Source organism: Leptodactylus fuscus, chromosome 6 (assembly GCF_031893055.1).
Source record: "Leptodactylus fuscus isolate aLepFus1 chromosome 6, aLepFus1.hap2, whole genome shotgun sequence".
NCBI lineage: Eukaryota > Metazoa > Chordata > Amphibia > Anura > Leptodactylidae > Leptodactylus > Leptodactylus fuscus.
This window is the reverse complement of record NC_134270.1, coordinates 173,456,870-173,472,657: the sequence shown is the minus strand read 5'-3', so window position 1 is coordinate 173,472,657 and position 15,788 is coordinate 173,456,870. Positions and strand designations below refer to the sequence as shown.

Below are 15,788 nucleotides of genomic sequence, written 5' to 3'. Positions count from 1 at the left end.
AACAAATCTTAAGTATAAACCTTATTCACAATGTGATATATTCATGAAACCTGCAGTTTTCTAAATTATGGAACTTCTATTCAACCACCTCATTATAAGGAGACTATAACCCTACATCCCATCTTTTATGGAATTGCGGTAATCTGTGTAATCTTCACATTAAGGCAGTTTTGAGTCATCGCACTAGTATTCTCCGCCAGGGAAGGACTGTCTGGTGTTTTCCAATACTTGGGATTTTAGTTTTTGTGACTATTAGTCTTGCGAACAACATTTGATTTTCTTGCAGCGTTTGTAACATTACTAAATATTGTAATATTCTTTATTCATGGATTTTGGTTCCTTTCTGTGAAATCTTAAAAAACAGTTACCCACAGAAAGCAAGTAGGACTTTCCTCTCTACTGATTTTGGTCAGAACTGGGAAGAAACATGGCGGACTCCATTATAGTTTATGGGGTCCATGGCTTTCCACCCAAAATTGGCAGAGAGAAAACTTTTCTCTGTGCATACTTTAGGTGGAACCGGGGACGGAGTCCCAGAATGGTCACTGAATGCTAGATTGACCGCAGCCCATATGGGTGTATGAGCTCTGCAATAGCCAGTGAGAAGCCAGTTAGGGGAACTAGACAAAGGGCACAGAAGGGACACAAGTGGATTTCAGGGAAATGAGACAAAATCTGTTAAAGTATGTTATATGTTATGAAATTTGGCAAGTTGATTGGTCCGACTAATGAAAACTGTCTTGAGAAGATTGCACAAATTACCATAATTCCTTAAAGGGATTGTCCGGTCAAAAATGTGCACACAATTTTTTTTAAATCGTCCAGGTCCATTGTGGTCTTCCAATGGAAGTTTCCACTGCATGTTACGCCAATCAGTGGCCCCAGCGAAGGACACGTGATGTCCTTACCTGTGATGTTCTGGGGTCTCTTTTTGAGGCTCTGCTGGTCATCTTTATTGTATTCCTACATGAGCGTACAGCGCATGCGCAGTACACTCATGCAGAAATACAATGAAGATGACTGGCAGTGGATGCTTTGTTGGCTCGGCCCGAACCTGAAATGATAGCTCACACATGAGATTTAGGTCCTGCTGAAGACAGATGTGGCTGCTTAAGCATCAAAGAGGATGAGCTGGACATCCAGGGGGCGCTATGCAACGGCCCAGGTGGTGGCAATAGGAGTATGTTGATGCTTTGCTCAAAAGACTCCTTTTAACTAGTAAGAAATCTAGTAAATTTGTTTTTATAATTGCAATTTATAAATGTGTTTATGTTTATAGGCAAAATAAAAATTACAGTTTTCGAGAGGAAATGCATGGCCTCAGAATACTGTAACTTCAAGGGCAGCATGGTCGCAGAGAAAGCACATGTCAAGTTGGCTACTTCATGTTGTAATACAGACGACTGTACCCCTACTATTCCTCCATGTAAGTCACTTATTCCTGTCTTGTACGTTTCTTGGAAACTGGTCTTTGACCCTAGTACTCCAGGTTTACTAACACAACACAACTTAGATGCCACCTAATGGCTGCAACGTTTAGTAATGTGGAGCCCTATATTGTGTTCAATAGGTTCAAACAATGGACCTTTCCACCCAAAAAGAAGAGTAAGAAAATCTGTATTGCATAGAAACTCATCGATTTCGATCTATAGTTTAGAAGGGAAGGGAGCCACTGACTTAAGTTCCATGGAAAAAATTCCAAGTGAATGGACTGAGTTGAGATACGAAGCACAGAGTGTACGACAATGTGCCTTATAAGTACCGAAGAGAGTACAGTGCTCACCCTCTTTAAAATAGCTGAATAGATGGGGATCCGGATGTTGGGCCCCTTTCGATTTTTAATTGACGACCTATCTTAAGGATAGGTCATCAATTATTGAGCCTGGAAAACCACTTTAACAAAAAGAAGGGCCGATGAAAAGCTCTTGATAGGATCATACATGGTAGTCATTATGGTGTGAGTGAGGACACGTCCTGCTTTTATTTGTCTCTTTCTCTTGATTGGTTCTAGTTCCAGCCAAAAACTCTAACCCCAATGGACTGGTCTGTAAAACCTGCATATCTGCGGACTCTCTGTGGTGTGAATCCTCCGATACTGTACAATGCACCGGGGATGAGAATATGTGTGTTTTCAAGACGAAAAAAGAAACAGGTAACAAAAATTATTTTTAACTTCACAGAACTGTTGTCTATAGCTGGCCATACACATTCGATATACAACATAAATTTGGTGGGGCCGCTCAACCAACTCTGCCACTTCTCCTCTTCCTCTTGCTGTCAGGATTCCTCGGAGTAGAGTCCTAGGTCTCCTTCTATCTTCTCTCTGAACAGCCCCATTGGACAAACTGGTAGATTTAGTTTTTGGTACCATCTCTAAGCTGTTGACACTCAATATTTCACCATAGCTCTTTCCATGACATCACAATGCACTACTATAGAACTCTAATATGATGTTTAACATCATATCTTGTTCCCACCTTCTACTGACTTGCCTAAACCTAACATTTCCATTTCCGCGTTTGGTATTGCCATAACTTTGGCATTCTCTTAGGCTCGGACCTTTCTTTTACTCCCCACAGTGTATCCGTTAAATTTTTGGAAAAATTTTTTGGAAAAATTTTTGGAAAAATGTTTAGCATTTATTTATTTATAAATCTATAGATGGTTATATTAATGGAAAAATCCCTTTACAAGATAGCTCTTATGCCTCTGTTTACAGGACCAAATCCAGTTTCGACAGCCATTCGAGGGTGCGCAACCAAATCTGTCTGTGATCTTGGCAGCCTATCCATAAAGAATGCAAAATCATCAACTGAGATTAAGTTCTCCTGCACCGGCGGTGGCCTCACCGTCCATAAAGCTGTCCTGACTCCAACCATTGTGTGTCTTCTGCTGCTGAAATTCCTCTCGTAATATCTTTGGATGAATGAGGTCAACATAAGGGACAAATATTTACAGGGGAAAATATTATTATATTGTTCCGTCCATTGCCAGATTTTCATTTCATCCAAGCACAGAAGTAGATTAGGAATTGTTTCCTCGCTCTATAGCTTTCTATTCTTTTGTAGTTTTACTCTTACTTTATAAATCCCTTCTATTGAAATAAATTGTGAAACGTCTCTGTCGCGACTTCCGAAATTTTGAAATGAGCTAATCTAATAAAATATAAACCTAGATTTGACTTGTCCACTTTTTGATGAAATGTGTGAAATGCAAAAAAGTAATGAGTAGGAATAGGTGACCCTAGACCCCATCAATTCTTACACCCTAGCTCAGGACCCCCCACTGCTTATAGATTTTGTGAAGTATATAGTAATATTAATAGTCGAAGACACTTACCTACGGCTAGGTTCACACCTGCGCTTGGTCTCCATTCAGGGATTCCGTCCCAGAATCTGCTTGAAAAAGGCGGAGAGAAAAGTCCCGTAAGCACTGTGACACATTATGCAACCCTTAGTATTTAGTAAGCAACTGGGTTACACAAATGTTTGGTAGGCATTTAGGATACCTCCACTGAAAATAAAATATGACTAACTACATTATGTACTGCAAGTGTACTGTTTGTTTTGGGTCGAACAAGTTTGGTGTGAACTATTGTAGAACATTCCTAGGAACCTATCTATAATACATAGTGTAGAATACTCTTAGGACTCCTAGGAACCTATCTATAAAACATAGTGTAGAATACTCTTAGGGCTCCTAGGAACCTATCTATAAAACATAGTGTAGAATACTCTTAGAGCTCCTAGGAACCTATCTATAAAACTTAGTGTAGAATACTCTAAGGGCCCCTTCACACTGCTGATACGCTGGCTGATTTTGAACGTGTAAACGTTCTGAAGCAGCGGCATATAAAGCAAATCCCATTATTTTCTACGGGAGCCGGCATATGCGCGCTCCCCATAGAAATGAATGGAAAAAAGCAGCCCATTCATTTCTATGGGGAGCGCGCGTATGCCGGCTCCCATAGAAAACAATGGGATCTGCTTTATATGCCGCTGCTTCGGAACGTTTACACGTTCAAAAGCAGCCAGCGTATCAGCCATGTGAAGGGGCCCTTAGAGCTCCTAGGAACCTTTCTATAAAACATAGTGTAGAATACTCTTAGGGCTCCCAGGAACCTATCTATAAAACATAGTGTAGAATACTCTCAGTGCTCCTAGGAACCTATCTATAAAACATAGTGTAGAATACTCTTAGGACTCCTAGGAACCTATCTATAAAACATAGTGTAGAATACTCTTAGGACTCCTAGGAACCTATCTATAAAACATAGTGTAGAATACTCTTAGGGCTCCTAGGAACCTATCTATAAAACATAGTGTAGAATACTCTTAGGGCTCCTAGGAACCTATCTATAAAACATAGTGTAGAATACTCTTAGGGCTCCTAGGAACCTATATATAAGACATAGTGTAGAATACTCGTAGGGCTCATAGGAACCTATCTATAAAATAATGTGTAGAATCCTCCAAAGGCTTCTAGGAATTAACTTCTTCTAAGGATCTAATTTTTAGCTCTTTAAGGTAAATAAAGCCAAAGTTTGGCAATGTGAAAGTGAAATTGTTATGCTCTTATCCTTGTTGTGACCCCAGATGCATAGCAACACTGAGGAGACAGAGAGGAGATAGCTCCTACATTGGATCTCCACCTATTATACTCTGCTGTCTGAAGAAATTCCAAACCATTTTAATATATACAGTATTTGTATGGTTTCGTTTTTTTATTTTTTATTTTTTTTTTTAAATTAGAATATCAATTTGTGAAATGTCAAATCTGGCTTGGTACAAGTCGGTTTGCCCATATCTATTGGTCATCCATAGAATATATTTACAGACCAATTCTGCTAGTGCAAAGGGTACAGATTTTTTTTATTTTTTTTAGGCGCCGCCCCCTGAGAGGCTGGCTGCCTTGATGCAGTGCTCCAAGCTGGGAGCAAACTTTTCTTTCCTTTTTCACTCTTTTTCTCTGTATCTTCAAGAATCCGGTAACCAAGCAATCTAGCACTATGAATTTAGCAACTATAAATCGAATGGAAGACCCTGTGGAGTTTTTTGTTCCTTTTGTTTTCATTGTAAAGCATGGACTCAAGACCTGGTTCAGCTGGTTTCCACATGTGCCTGTTACCATCCCCCCAGCTAGGACAGCATGGCTCAACATGCGGCATGGAAGAGAAACCTACATGGAAATGCGGACTTCTTCGTTCAAGGAGATGATTTCTGGCGTCAATTGCTGATGTGTGAAGATGCCTACAGCTGACTGGTATTTCTTTCTATTACTGTGGACACGTGGGACTCTGTTACAGCCTGGGAACCATCACCCACCTACCCCAGGAGTTATGGAAGCTTGGCAAGAGAGCAGCACCATGTATACTCTGACTTCCTTGGGGCAGTAGAACACTGTGGTAAGGAGGAGGAGGACGGCTTGTGATTTGGGGCATTTTTTGTGGTTAAAAGGACAATAGTGCTGATGCAAGATACCGAACTATCAGCTGTGAGCAGGAGGTCTCACCACCTACCAAAGGAACTACCACATGTTATCATGATATGTCCCCCACCTCTGCAAAAATTTCTGCTTATTATATCCACATGCTGTGACCCCCCTCCTCGTGTCCTACAACCAAGTCGGCTGTATTATTATTATTATTATTATTATTATTATTATTAACATCAATCTGCACAGAGAACTAATTGATCCTGCAGTGTGTCTGTGTTTCTTTCTTTTTTAGTTGCTATGATTCCTAGGATTTCTCTATCTGCCAGGAGCTTCTATGTGTCTCTCTCTTGTTATATACTACTGTACCATCTATGAAACTGTATCACTGAAATTTCCCCATTGTGGGACTATTAAAGGAATATCTTATCTTATATCTATTGGCTCTCTGACCTGGCTAAACAAGAGGATGTTTTGGATTAATGAACCCCTTTAAAAGGCCCTATAGCCTACCTGTACCATTTTTACACCAATAATGAATTCCACTCAATGGATGTAGATAAAAAAGACACTTGTGATGGATAAGGGTTCACAACCTGTGTGAATTGATAATACAATACGTGAATAGTTTAAGCAAAATATTACCTCATATGCTTATAAACACCTAAAATTATGACAGAAACGGTACGTCTGAGCGACTTGGGGTCTCATCTTAAACCTTCCTGGATACCTGAAGTATCTGTGTGCCAAATTTCGTGAAGATCGGTCCAGTTGTTTGGTCGCACATAAAGAACAGACAGACAGACAGGCAGGAATTCATTTTTATAATATAGAGAGATTGATAGCACATATCTGATATTGGTTATACAGTAAAGTTCTAAAACATACACTGCTCTCCGCAGGTGTGTGCTCAAAGAAGGTCTGTTGCCACCTTTCACAAAGGTATCTCTCCACTGATACTGATACAGTTGAATTTTTTTCTTCTGTAGCTCCCGCCATTGCCAGACAATCAATGCAGTTAAGTTCAGTGCCTGATATATTATTTAGACTCTGTACTCTCTTGGTGGGGGGTTTCATACAGGAGCAGGCAAGGGGGTATAATTTCGAACTACATCCAAAGGTGGACAGTGTCAGAACTCAGATCCACACTCCTTGCTTGTTCTTGTTTGACACTGTTAGGGGCACAAGACCCCCAGAGCTTATGTTGTTGTAGTTTCAAATTAAATAACAGGCCTGGATTGGCTACAGCCATCCTTTGGCCTGGAGAACCACAAAGACACAGATGGTGGTGTATCAAAATGGATTCTGATTTATTGTTGCAGAGAGGTAGTATTTATACAGGTTGGGTTATTCTAATGACATAGTAACATAACCTAGCATCTTCTCATTGGCTAAGGCCTAATTACATCTAATTAGTACATTCCAACAGGAAACTACCACCCCACAGTCTCTCTCTCTAGATGTATATCTCAAGGCATTCTAAAGACAATAGACATCCAGTGTTTACATCTTCGTTGGAGACAATTACCCTTCTCTTCTCCCTTTATCTAAAAAGGGTTTTTTCGGCTTTGATCTTTTACTAACAATGCCCCTGGTCCCAGCCACACTGTCTCCGTTCTTTGTAAGATAGCATCACCCAATACACAGAGCATAGTGTCTACATAACCAGTCTGGCAAGTTCCAAACTGCTCATCTCTGGGAAAGGGAGATGGACAGATAGAACAATCTCAGCCCCCACCTCTATACATAATTTTTCATAAGATATTGTTAGCCCCCCACAACACCACCAACCTTACAGCACAAAGCCTAAATGCTATATCAGACACCACAACAAACTGCACTGATTGCTCAGGAACAGTGGAGTCTAGAGAAAAAAAATCCAGCTGTGCCAGAGTGAGTGGTGCAGAGCTTATTAAGTGAGTTACATTTGATTGAGGTTGTGAAAGCTTCTCTTTGAACCCTCTTAGAAAGGCTATTGGTATCATTGAAGGAAACCTTTTAGAACAATATCCTTTGCATAGTTCCCTTGAGTGATACTGGTTCTTTGCCAAGTTGTCATTGTACATAGTAACAAATCAATTCACATATCAGCTGTTCTTTTGTTTTGTCGGGTGAGTCAATAACTCCTTGGTCAGAGGTTTATCAGAGCCAACCACTACCTGTAAAGGTATACCTGACATGGTACAATGGTAGGGTGTGTGTGCTTTCATAATATAGGTACTTTTTATGTTACATGTCTTACCGCAGTACCTTAAGCAGGGTTTAATTTCTTTATCACGCCTCCCAATATCAAACTGTATAAAGTGAAATTTCAAACCAAGTTTTCCACCGCAGCACCAGTCCTCGCGAAACCAAGCAATGGCTTCTCTGCTTAAAATTCTGAGTCTCTTCACAGCTCTTACAGCAACAAGTAAGTCTGAAAATCTAGACGCTCTTCTGCTCTTGAGGGCTACCCTGTTTCCCCGAAAATAAGACAGTTTCTTATAATTAATTATCAAACGAAATATATGACCTTTCTTATTTTTGGGGGATGTCTTATGCAGCGGCTGGAGCGGGGAACAATCGGCAGTCATGCTGATGCTTCCTTAGTGGAGCGCCGGCATGACTGCCGGTTGTATGTGATCCAGAAGGTGAAGGGGGGGGGGGTGTCTTATTTTCGGGGAAACAGGGTATTGAAAGCATGTAGACATAGTACTGTCAGCGTTATCATTGTTGTGCGGTATGTCTTAGGAGTCCGCACAGGAACGCATTATTTATCGGTAATCATTTCTTTTTACGGCATTTGTAATCGTAAAAAAGAAAGTAATAATAAAAAAAAAATAACTTTCGTAATTTGGAATCCTAACAAGCCAAAAAACTCTCAAAACACAGGGAAACCACCATCATGTGGTTACGTAGACACATTTGACACCTGTGTCTCAGTAACATTGCTCAGCAAACAGGTAGTTTTACTGTATACAGTGAGTGGTTGTAGAAGGAAAATCTAATGTCCAGTATAATAAGTGATGACTCTCCCACGTGTTTTCTCTTTAGGTTACGCTCTCTCGTGTACACAGTGTATAGATGTATTCTCCTCAACATGCTCAGGCAAAAAGGTTTCTTGTCCTGCCGGCTCTGTGTGTGGAACTTCATATGTAGAAGCCATTGTAGGTGAGTTCTAAGATAAAATGCATTTTTAACCATTGCAACAAAGATCTGTGCAGATTAAAGGGATTCTACCATTTAAAACTTTTTTGTTTCTAGTTGACACGTTGGAATAGCTTTAAGAAAGGCTATTCGTCTCCGACCTTTGGAGGTCTTCTTCGCCCCGCCGTTCAGTTAAAAATCTGTTTTTCATTGGTATGCCAATGAGTTCTCTTGCAGCACTGGAGACGGGCCCCAGCTCTCAAACAACACTGGAGGTGTCCCCAATGCTGCAGGAGAACTCTCTCCAGTGCCGCCTCCATCATTGTCAGCAACGACCTCTTCATCTTCTTCTTCTAGCACTGGGGTCACACTTGTACGCCTGCACAGTTGGCTCTGCCATAGTGCCGCAGACAGAGCCGAGTGGACATGCCGGTGGCCATTTTTTTTGTTGCATACGCAGTAAGCTCCTGTAGTTCTATGGAGTACAGAGCGTACTGCACATGCTTGTGTAAGCGGCCACAAAAAAATGGCCTCTGGCATGTGCACTCGGCTCTGCCTGCGGACCAATGGTGTGACCCCAGCCCCAGAAGAAGATAATGAAGAGGCCGTTGCTGACGAAGATAGAGGCGGCGCTGGAGAGAGTTCTCTCACAGTATTGGAGATGCCCTCAGTGATGTTTGAGTGCTGAGGCCCGTCCCCAGTGCTGCGAGAGAACTCATTTTCATACCGACAAAAACCAGGATTTCGGGCAAACGACAGTACGGAGAAGACAACGAAAGGTAGGAGAAGAATAGCCTTTCTTAAGGCCCCAGTGATCAAACAGCACTGGGGGCATCCCCAAACTGTGAGAGCCGCCTCCATTTCCAGCGCCGCCTCCATCTTTGTCAGCAATGGCCTCTTCATCTTCTTCTTCCGGCGTGCGGTGGGTCAGAATTCACCACATGTGCAAGTCTGCTCTGCCAGCAGGCAGTGGGCAGAGCCGACTTCCCATGCAGGCAGTCATTTTTTTTCTGGCGGTTTATGCGAGCAGGTACAGTACACTCCTTTAGTTCTATTGAGTACAGAGCGTACTGCACCACAAAAAAATGGCTGCCCGATTTGCGCATGCATTAAATTTTGAACCACCACACGCTGGAAGAAGAAGATGAAGAGGTTGTTGCTGACGAAGATGGAGGCGGCGCAGGAGAGAGTTCTCTTGCAGCATTGGGGATGCCCCCAGTGCTATTTAAGCGCTGGGGCCCTCCCCCAGTGCTGTGAAGAGGACTTATTTGCATACCGACAACAATCGGGATTTCGAGCAAACAGCGGCGCAGAGGAGGCAATGAAAGAAGGAGAAGAATAGCCTTTCTTAAAGCTATTCCAACATGCTAGTCATAAAAAAAATGTGTTTGAATGATAGAATCTAGAGATGAGCGAACAGTGTTCTATCGAACACATGTTCGATCGGATATCAGGGTGTTCGCCATGTTCGAATCGAATCGAACACCGCGTGGTAAAGTGCGCCAAAATTCGATTCCCCTCCCACCTTCCCTGGCGCCTTTTTTGCACCAATAACAGCGCAGGGGAGGTGGGACAGGAACTACGACACCGGGGGCATTGAAAAAAATTGGAAAAAGTCATTGGCTGCCGAAATCAGGTGACCTCCATTTTAGACGAATAGTGGATTTCAAATCCGGGTCATATGAGAATGTGAACTTTGTGACTATGAGACAGGGATAGCTGTACAGGCAGGGATAGCTAGGGATAACCTTTATTTAGGGGGGAATGTTATTAAAAATAACTTTTTGGGGCTCTATCAGGTGTGTAATTGTGATTTTTGTGAGATAAACTTTTTCCCATAGGGATGCATTGGCCAGCGCTGATTGGCCGAATTCCGTACTCTGGCCAATCAGTGCTGGCCAATGCATTCTATTAGCTTGATGAAGCAGAGTGTGCACAAGGGTTCAAGCGCACCCTCGGCTCTGCTACATCAGAGCCGAGGGTGCGCTTGAACCCTTGTGCACACTCTGCTTCATCAAGCTAATAGAATGCATTGGCCAGCGCTGATTGGCCAATGCATTCTATTAGCCCGATGAAGTAGAGCTGAATGTGTGTGCTAAGCACACACATTCAGCTCTACTTCATCGGGCTAATAGAATGCATTGGCCAGCGCTGATTGGCCAGAGTACGGAATTCGGCCAATCAGCGCTGGCTCTGCTGGAGGAGGCGGAGTCTAAGATCGCTCCACACCAGTCTCCATTCAGGTCCGACCTTAGACTCCGCCTCCTCCAGCAGAGCCAGCGCTGATTGGCCGAATTCCGTACTCTGGCCAATCAGCACTGGCTAATGCATTGTATTGGCGTGATGAAGCAGTGCTGAATGTGTGTGCTTAACACACACATTCAGCTCTACTTCATCGGGCTAATAGAATGCATTGGCCAATCAGCGCTGGCCAATGCATTCTATTAGCGTGAACTGAGTTTGCACAGGGGTTCTAGTGCACCCTCGGCTCTGCTACATCAGATTGCTACATCTGATGTAGCAGTGCCGAGTGTGCATCAGATGTGTAGTTGAGCAAAACTGACTCAGCACTGCTAAGTCTCTGCATTCGCATAGGAATGCATTGGCCAGCCTTCGGCCAATCAGCGCTGGCTCTGCCGGAGGAGGCGGAGTCTAAGGTCGGACCTGAATGGAGACTGGTGTGGAGCGATCTTAGACTCCGCCTCCTCCAGCAGAGCCAGCGCTGATTGGTCGAGTTCCGTACTCTGGCCAATCAGCACTGGCCAATGCATTTCTATGGGGAAAAGTTAGCTTGCGAAAATCGCAAACTGACAGGGATTTCCATGAAATAAAGTGACTTTTATGCCCCCAGACATGCTTCCCCTGCTGTCCCAGTGTCATTCCAGGGTGTTGGTATCATTTCCTGGGGTGTCATAGTGGACTTGGTGACCCTCCAGACACGAATTTGGGTTTCCCCCTTAACGAGTTTATGTTCCCCATAGACTATAATGGGGTTCGAAACCCATTCGAACACTCGAACAGTGAGCGGCTGTTCGAATCGAATTTCGAACCTCGAACATTTTAGTGTTCGCTCATCTCTAATAGAATCCCTTTAAAAAATCACATCTGTTAAAAAGATCTATTTCTGTTTTTTTATGAAATGTCATCTGATTCTACATTTTCCTTAAAGGGATTCTATCATTAGAATTCTCTTTTTCAACTAAATACACGTCGGAATAGCCTATTCTTCTTTTGTCTTTCTTTTTCTGATCCGTTCCTGAGGAATTTCTTTTTTTTTTCCATATGTAAATCAGTTTTCAGACAGCACAGGGGGCGTCCACTGTGCTGTTCGATAACTTTCCAGAGACGCCTCTGTCTTCTTCTCTGGTCCGCCTCTTCACCGGGTCATCAGCCGTATCTACAGCCAAAAGCGCCGACTGCGCATGGCCATAGGCCATTTTCCTGTGGCCAAACAGACGATCATGTAAGAGTCTCTGCCACAGAATCCTCTTAAAATGGGTGGTTGCATTATATTTACTGTATGGGAATAGGGCTATTTGCATGACCAATTTTTTGACAGTCCTTTTTAACATGGTTTAACATGTTACTGTTTGATCACGTTTGCGGTTGAGTCGATCTTGAGATTTCAGGATCGTTTTTAAAATCCGATTTCCGATCATTTTCCATCCGAACCCGATTCCAATCCCAATTCCGATCCTAATGCAAGTTAATGGGATTTTTTAATGATCGAAAATCGGATTTTAAAAACGATCCTGTTCACTACAGAGCGTGGAGTCCCAAAATTGAAGGCATCAATTTTTGGACCCCATGCTGTGTAGTGATTAAAAAATCCCCCGTCTACTTAGTCCCCCCCACTTACCTGCTCAGATCCGCTGCCACTCCCCATTGTTCTCACTCCTCTTCTCTCTAATTCACATGGCTGCAAAGCACTGTGCTTGCCCCTGCTTCCCAGGCTAGTGTTACTGATTCTGGGAGTAGACAGGGCTTGTTGTGGCTTAGGAGAGTGTGGGCGGGTACAGGGCGGGGAGACGTGAGTGTATCACTCACATCTCCCCTCCCAGTACCTGCCCATACTCTCCTAAGCCACAAATCCCACCTTGTTTCAGCAATCTGTAACACTAGTCTGGAGGTGGGGGTGTGCACGGTGCTCTACAGGCATGTGAATGAGAGAGAAGAGGAGCGAGAACAACGGGAAGCAGCAGCGGCAGTGCTTTTGTGCAGGTAAGTTGAGCAATCGGGATCAGAATTCCACTCCCAATCTTTTTTAGGCGAGATCAGAACCCGATCGCGATTGTGAAATTTATTCGATCACTGATCGGGATTTGATCTTTTCTGATCTCGATCGCTCATCCCTAATCACGTTCTATTTTTTTCACATTTGCACAGATCCCTCAATACACTCAAATGTCTGTGAATACAGGCTCCCAAATAGTGCAAAGGGGCTTGAGAAAAAGTTAATTCATGTGTCAATAACTGGAGTGGAGATAAGGAAAAAAAGTTAACATCTATTTTTGATCATTTCTAAAATTGCATTTTACTTTATCATTATTATTATTTTTTATTTATTTATTTATTTTTAGAAGGGTTGGATTTTTTAATTTTGATCAAGGAATGCGTATCTCCATCTATTTGTAACTTGAATGGCAGCATGAGCCTACAATACGCTCAAGTCAAGAGAGTCACTTCATGTTGCAGCACTGATGGTTGTGAGCCTACTATTTCTTCACGTAAGTCATTCACTTTTCAGCTAGAAATTACTGGGCCATAGAAAGAACTTTAAAAGCCCCCTCCATACCATTGTTGCATTAGCTTAATCTATTCGATATAAAATATTGCAAAAGTTCCTAATTGTTTTGCTCATCTGTATTCACAGTTCTTATGGAAAAGCCTTAATGAGATTCTACCATTAAAAACCTTTTTTTTCTCGTTGATACGACAGAATAGCCTTAAGAATGGCCGTTTTCAATACTGTGTAAGCGGCCATTTTTTTGTGGCCGGCGGGCATGTGAAGTCGGCTTTGCCCTAGGCCTAGAAGTTTGAAGCCAACCCCCGGAAGAAGAAGCGTTCCTGAAGAAGATGGAGGCGACACTGGAGAGTTCTCTTGCAGCATTGGGGCCACCCCCAGTGCTTTTTGAGCGCTGGGGCATGCCCCCAATGCTGCGAGAGAACTCCTTTGCATACTGGTGAAAAATGGGATTTTAACCGAACGGGGTGGCAGAGAAGACATCTAAAGGTAGGAGATGAATAGCCTTTCTTAAGGCTATTCCGTCGTGTCAACGAGAAAAAAAAAAGGTTTTTAATGGTAGAATCCCTTTAAAGATTGAACTTTAAAGGGCTACATTTTCTTTGAGTGTTTTTTACATGGAACTGACGTCATTGGTTCCAAAAATCACACATTTACCACTTGAACGAAAAGGGGAATGGCATACCAGAAAAGGGTGTCCTAATTTGTGACACTGTGTTCCAAAATGTGCCAAAATTTTGACATTTTTTGTCTTAATCTAAGCCATCTAATAAGTATTTTTTTACTTTTTTAACATCATAAAGCATTGTGTGCTGGAAAACAATAAACACATTTTTTTTGTTTGTTTGTTTTTTTCCAGTTTTCTACTAGTTGCACAGGGGGGCTTGAATATGTGATCATTTGTATAATACACTACAATACTTCTGTCCTAGGTTTCCATAGTTTGTACAACTGGAGGCCAAGGTTGTATTTCTGGCTGTCGTGACAATCCTGTGATTATGGTGCAAGGTTGCCAACAGACTGATAGAGGGAACCCTTTCTACCTATCCAACCACTTAGGTGCCTTGGTTGCCATTAACCACAGGATTTATGTTAAAGAAGTTATCCCTTTCTAATATGGATGATCCTTAAGATGGGCCATCAATATTAGGTCTGCAGGGGTCCGACACCCGGGGCTCTTGCAGATCAGCAGATCATGCTGGGAGTCATTCTACTCACTCACAGTATGGTTTTTAGTGGCAGGTTTAGGTACTGCAGTGCAGGCCTATTGAAGTCTACTACTTTTGTAGGGTGGGTGAGCAGAAAAACAATATCAGGCACTGCCATTCTCTGAACAGCTGACTGGAACCCCAAAGATCTAATATCGATGTGCTATCCTGAGGAAACAAGCTGAAAACACCCTATCCAACTTGCGTATCACCTCAATAGAGGTTTCCTTATTTTGACACTGTTATCATTTGGTTTACATTTCTATGTGATATTTATGTATTTTATTGACATATTTAATATACATGAATTGTTTTTATTTGCGTGTGGAATTGCTTTGTTCCACTTGGCTCCCGGAATCAGAGCTACGAATATTAGCCGTATATAACCATAATAGAGCATTAAGTTGCCCTTATCCTTCTTCAGGGCTTAACATAACTACAGTATATACTGAAACCAATGTATTTAATCTCTATTTTATATTTTTTCTATCTCTTTTTTTCTGATTTTAGTGCCTAGAAAAAGTTCTAAACCCAATGGGCTGGCCTGCCAATCGTGCGCCTCTGATTGGTGTCTTACCTCAAATACTTTAAATTGCAGAGGGGATGAGAATACTTGTCTTCTCATGACAACAAAAATAACAGGTACAACATTTTTGATCAATTTCTCAGTTTTTCAGATCAGTTGTTTTTGCTGAATCCCTATAATATATGTACAGAATAGGGTTGAGCGATTTTGTTTGGAAAAAATCGGATTCCGATCGGCGATCAAGAAAATTTCACGATCTGTTTATGTGGGATCGAGATCGGTGATCTTTTCCCACAATGCCTTCACACTGAGTATATAGTGTATACTCAGTGTGAAGGCTCCGCTGCGGTTCCATAGGAATGAATGGAAGCAGCTGACACACAGCCTTAACCCCCTGCACGCCGGCTGCCTCCATTCATTCTAATGGGAGACTAAAGCTACTTACCTCCAGAGATGGCTGGTCCGCTGCTCCGCTGCCGGTCCAGCTGCCGTCTTCTTCTACTCGCTGCCCCCTCCCTGCCAGGTTAGGAGAGTGTGGGCAGGTACAGGGCGGGCAGACGTGACGTCTCCCCTCCCAGTACCCACCCACACTCTCCTAACCCACCCACACTCTCCTAACCTGGCAGGGAGGGGGCAGTAAGGCGGAGAAGATGGCAGCTGGACCGGCAGCTAAGCGAAGAGGAGCGGAGCAGCCATCTCTGGAGGTAAGTGGACACCAGGGGGGACTAAGTAGCCAGAGGATTAAAAAAAA

The 15,788-nt window shown here is 42.7% G+C and overlaps 1 protein-coding gene across 1 annotated transcript in view; it reads left to right on the top strand.

The window, feature by feature from the left end:
- Positions 1–2,913, top strand: part of LOC142210147 (phospholipase A2 inhibitor 25 kDa subunit-like) — a 7,033-nt gene extending 4,120 nt beyond the window's left edge. Inside the window, exons 3-5 of the mRNA XM_075279173.1 lie at positions 1,280–1,426; positions 2,012–2,152; positions 2,720–2,913. Coding sequence (XP_075135274.1) covers positions 1,280–1,426; positions 2,012–2,152; positions 2,720–2,913 — 482 coding nt within the window. The remainder of the gene's footprint in view (positions 1–1,279; positions 1,427–2,011; positions 2,153–2,719) is intronic.
- The last annotated feature ends 12,875 nt before the right edge of the window (positions 2,914–15,788 follow it).